This window comes from Mastomys coucha, unplaced genomic scaffold (assembly GCF_008632895.1).
Source record: "Mastomys coucha isolate ucsf_1 unplaced genomic scaffold, UCSF_Mcou_1 pScaffold5, whole genome shotgun sequence".
In the NCBI taxonomy this organism is placed as follows: Eukaryota; Metazoa; Chordata; class Mammalia; order Rodentia; family Muridae; genus Mastomys; species Mastomys coucha.
Window position 1 is genome coordinate 71,136,063 of NW_022196911.1, and position 4,041 is coordinate 71,140,103.

At 50.1% G+C, this 4,041-nt stretch overlaps 1 protein-coding gene across 2 annotated transcripts in view; it reads left to right on the plus strand.

Annotated features, from left to right (window-relative positions):
* Positions 1-4,041, plus strand: part of Scarf1 (scavenger receptor class F member 1) — a 13,198-nt gene that overhangs the window by 4,293 nt on the left and 4,864 nt on the right. For both annotated transcript variants that reach the window (XM_031350898.1, XM_031350899.1), the window contains exons 5-8: positions 1,914-2,132; positions 2,515-2,643; positions 3,327-3,430; positions 3,569-3,686. In XM_031350898.1, coding sequence (XP_031206758.1) covers positions 1,914-2,132; positions 2,515-2,643; positions 3,327-3,430; positions 3,569-3,686 — 570 coding nt within the window. The remainder of the gene's footprint in view (positions 1-1,913; positions 2,133-2,514; positions 2,644-3,326; positions 3,431-3,568; positions 3,687-4,041) is intronic.

The window sequence follows — 4,041 nt, forward strand, 5'->3', positions numbered from 1 at the left end:
AAATCCGCCTGCCTCTGCCTCCCAAGTGCTGGGATTAAAGGCGTGCGCCACCACCGCCCGGCCCATTTATTTATATTCTTAATAAGTTTTTTTTTAAAAATCCTTATTTTTATTTTACACATGTGGGTGTTTTTCCAGCACGTATATCTGTGCACTAAATGCCTGCAGAGTCCAGAGGAGGACACCAAGTCCCCTAGAGTTGAAGTTATTTACAGCTGTAAGTCACCATGTGGGTGCTGGGAACCGAACCCTATACCAACAGTGGTTCTCCACCTTATTAAAGCTTCTACCCTTTAATACAGTTCCTCATGATGTGGTGACCCTCCCCCAGCCATAAAATTATCTTCATTGCTACTTCATAACTGTAATTTTGCTACCATTATAAATTGTGATGTAAATATCTGGTTTGCAGGATATCTGATATGTGACCCTGTTGAAAGGGTCTTTCAGTGCTCTTAGAGGGGTTGTGACCCACAGGCTGAGAGCCGCTGTTGCTCTACAAGGACAGCGGCTGTTCCTAACTATTGAGCCATCTCTCCAGCACCTATGTATTTCTTTTTGAGACAAGATCTCTATATAGACCAGGTTAACTTCAAACTCAGAGATCTGCCTGCTTCTGCGTCTGCCCGGCTACAGGATTTTTCTGGTGCTAGAATTAAAGGCCTGTGCCGTGCCGCAATAGCCAGCATTAATTGTCTTTTAAAAAGACAGAATCTAAAGGTGGTGGTGGCGCACACCTTTAATCCCAGCACTTGGGAGGCAGAGGCAGGTGGATTTCTGAGTTCTAGGCCAGCCTGGTCTACAGAGTGAGTTCCGGGACAGCCAGGGCTATACAGAGAAACCCTGTCTTGAAAAACCAAAAAAAAAAAAAAAGTCAGAATCTTGGATGGCTGGAAAGATGGCTCAGCACCAAAGAGCACTGGCTGCTCTCGAAGAGAGCCAGGGTTTGATTCTCAGCACAAATGATGGCTTGAAATCATCTGGAACTCTAGTTTGAGGAGAGCTAAAGCCTCTCCTGGCTTCCTTGGTTACCAGGCACTCAAGTGGTGCACAGACATACATGCAAGCAAAATATCCATACACATTAAAAAAAAAAAAAGGAAAAGGGGGTTTCTACTGGCTTCAAAAGCTGCAACGTGTGTCTTCAAGAAGAATCAGTCTATAGACTTTTTTGTCATAGTTAAACTAATATACCCTTAAAAATTAAATAAAAAAGGAAAGGATCTCTGTATGTTACCTAGGCTAGTCTCAAACTCCTGTGCTCAAGTGACTCTCCTCTCACAGCCTCCTGAGCCATTTCTTATGTGACACATGTCTCTGTCCCTAGCCACTCGGTCCTAACCTCAGAGATTGTGTGGTATGGGAAATACAGCAGAGAAGGGGGCGGTGGCAAGAGGGCTGACTGGGAGGGAAGCGAGGGGTGGGAGGTAACTTGGCTACTCTGGCTGAGCTGGTGGTTCCAGACATCCTTTTTTTTTGTTTTGTTTTGTTTTGTTTGTTTGTTTTTGTTTTTTCGAGACAGGGTTTCTCTGTGTAGCCCTGGCTGTCCTGGAACTCACTCTGTAGACCAGGCTGGCCTCGAACTCAGAAATCCTCTGCCTCCCAAGTGCTGGGATTAAAGGTGTGCGCCACCACCGCCCGGCTCCAGACATCCTTTGTGAACCCAGGGAAGGATGAGCCACAGAGCAGGGAATCGGGAGTGAACTAGAGACCTGTGATTCCCTCAGAGATCATCTGCCCAACCTTTCCAGTCAGTGTACAACCCAGAGAAACTGAGGCTTCAGCCTGAGTGGTCCATCTGGGACCCAGATTTCTCCAGTGTCCTGAGACCTGGCAATGTGGGCTGTTCATAGGCTGGAAGGTATGGCTCTCCGTCTGACCCCAATGCTCCCATGATCCCCTTCTCTTGCCAGCTGTGGCCACTGTGAGCAGAATGCTACGTGCTCTCCCATCACGGGCAACTGTGAGTCCTGCAAGCCGGGCTGGAACGGGACTCAGTGCAAGCAGCCATGCCCACCGGGCACTTTTGGTGAGAAGTGCACTGGGCAGTGCCCCCGCTGCCGGCTTGGGGAGCCCTGTCAAGCGGAAACTGGGCACTGCCAGCGCTGCGACCCTGGTTGGCTGGGGCACAGGTGAGGGAGGGGCTACCTTGCTCTGAACACATTTTTCTCTTCGACCCCTCCTCTCAGCTGTTCTTTCCGGGAGGACCTTCATTTCCACAAAGTTCACATTCACTCAGCTCAGGGACTGTCTCCGGGTCGGGTGGAAGAGAGGTGCTGGAGGGCTCTGGGGAGAGTGTATATCTAACAGCTTCCTCCCTAGTCGTTCTTCCTCAGGGACCTGTGTGTAGTTTCTCACCCACTTGGTTTTGGCTCCAGCTTCAAGGCCATGTAAACTCGAGCTTTGTTGCAGGGGAATGACCCTTTTGGGACCCCATGTCCAGGAAGATGGGAGAGGTTGTAGGACCTTCCTGTCCTCCCAATTCTGAGTCCTGCTTCCCTCATGTAACCTCAGGTGTGAGAACCCTTGCCCCCTGGGTACCTTTGGGAAGGGCTGCAGCTCAACCTGCCCCGCCTGTGTTCAGGGGACTTGCGATGCGGTGACTGGGGAATGTGTTTGCAGTGCTGGCTACTTGGGGACCAGGTAAGGACAAGGCTTTGGGGACACGGGATTATGAGAGATGAGGTCAGACCTCTGTGTAATGTTTCTTAAATTTCCCCCACTGAGCCTCTCCACTTCCCAGAAACCTTCTCTCCCACACTGTAATGAAGATGCTAGTTCTCCTGTGTTGAGTGGCATCCTCTGAGGAAACTCAGAGGTTAATTTAAAAGGACTAAAAAAATAAATGAGACTTTTTAAACGAAAAGAAAAATTAAAAATAATTTTTAAAGGAAAAGAAAGATATCTGGAGAAAAAAAAGAAGGAATTGGTGCCTCATTCAGATGAGGACTTGCTTAGGGGTGAGACCCAAATCCCGTTGACCCTCCTCTAGTTCTTCAGGTATCAAGCAGTCAGGGACTCCAGGCACATAGTGTCAGGTGGAGGAGACCTGTTTTACAAAGAAAGGGATGGAGGGTGAGGGAGTTAGGGGCCGGGCTGGTCTTGATGGAGAGCATTGCATTGTTTCTTCCACGTTAAGGCTGAGGGATGAGGGCTGTCACCCAAAGTCTCTGCAGTGGAGCACTCTCAACACCACAGGGCCACTTAGGATGTGACTTAGAGGTCAGAAAGGTCTCCTGGCAGAACCCAGGAACAGTATCTAGGAATCTACCATCTCTTCCCCTCTGTAGTACCTTCAGCCTGCCTTTCCTGTTCTGTACCCCTAGCTGCAATAGCTCCTGCCCATCTGGCTTCCACGGGAACAACTGCTCTATCCCCTGCCAATGCCCCGAGGGGCTCTGCCACCCTGTGTCTGGGGCCTGCCAGCTGGGTAAGTGGAGGGAGCAGGAAGGGACATTTGCTCATTTCCATGGGCTGCAGGAGTCTAGGCAGCAGGGAAGGATTGGGCACCATCCAGAGATGGGATCCTCAGAGGCCCCGAGTGTGTGACCTTCTCCCATGTTCCTAGGCCGTCATGGTAAAACCGCCCTCATTGTGGGCATCCTGGTACCTCTGCTGCTGCTCCTCATGGGCATCATCTGCTGTGCCTACTGCTGCTCAGCGACCCGACTGGACCCCAAGGACAGGTAAAACACTGACCATAATGTATGTTCCTTTGTGGGTGGGGAAGAGCTGAACTTGTCTGCCAGACAAGGAAGTGTCTGAGTCACGTGAGTATGAGCAGGGGTACTGGGTGGCCAGGAACTCAGAGTCAAACCTGCAGCAGAAGGCTGAGCTCCTGACAGCGCTGCAAGGGCTGGGGCAGAGGAGGAGCCACACAGCTCAGCAGAGAAGGGAAGAGACTAGATTTCAAACTGTCAAGAAAGAGAAGGACAGAGAAGTCTGAGCCGTGGTTTTGCAGAGAGCACAGCCTGAGGAATAGATAGATTATGGAGGACTGGTGAGGCCCAAGAGAATGTGTTCTTTTTTTTTTTTTTTTTT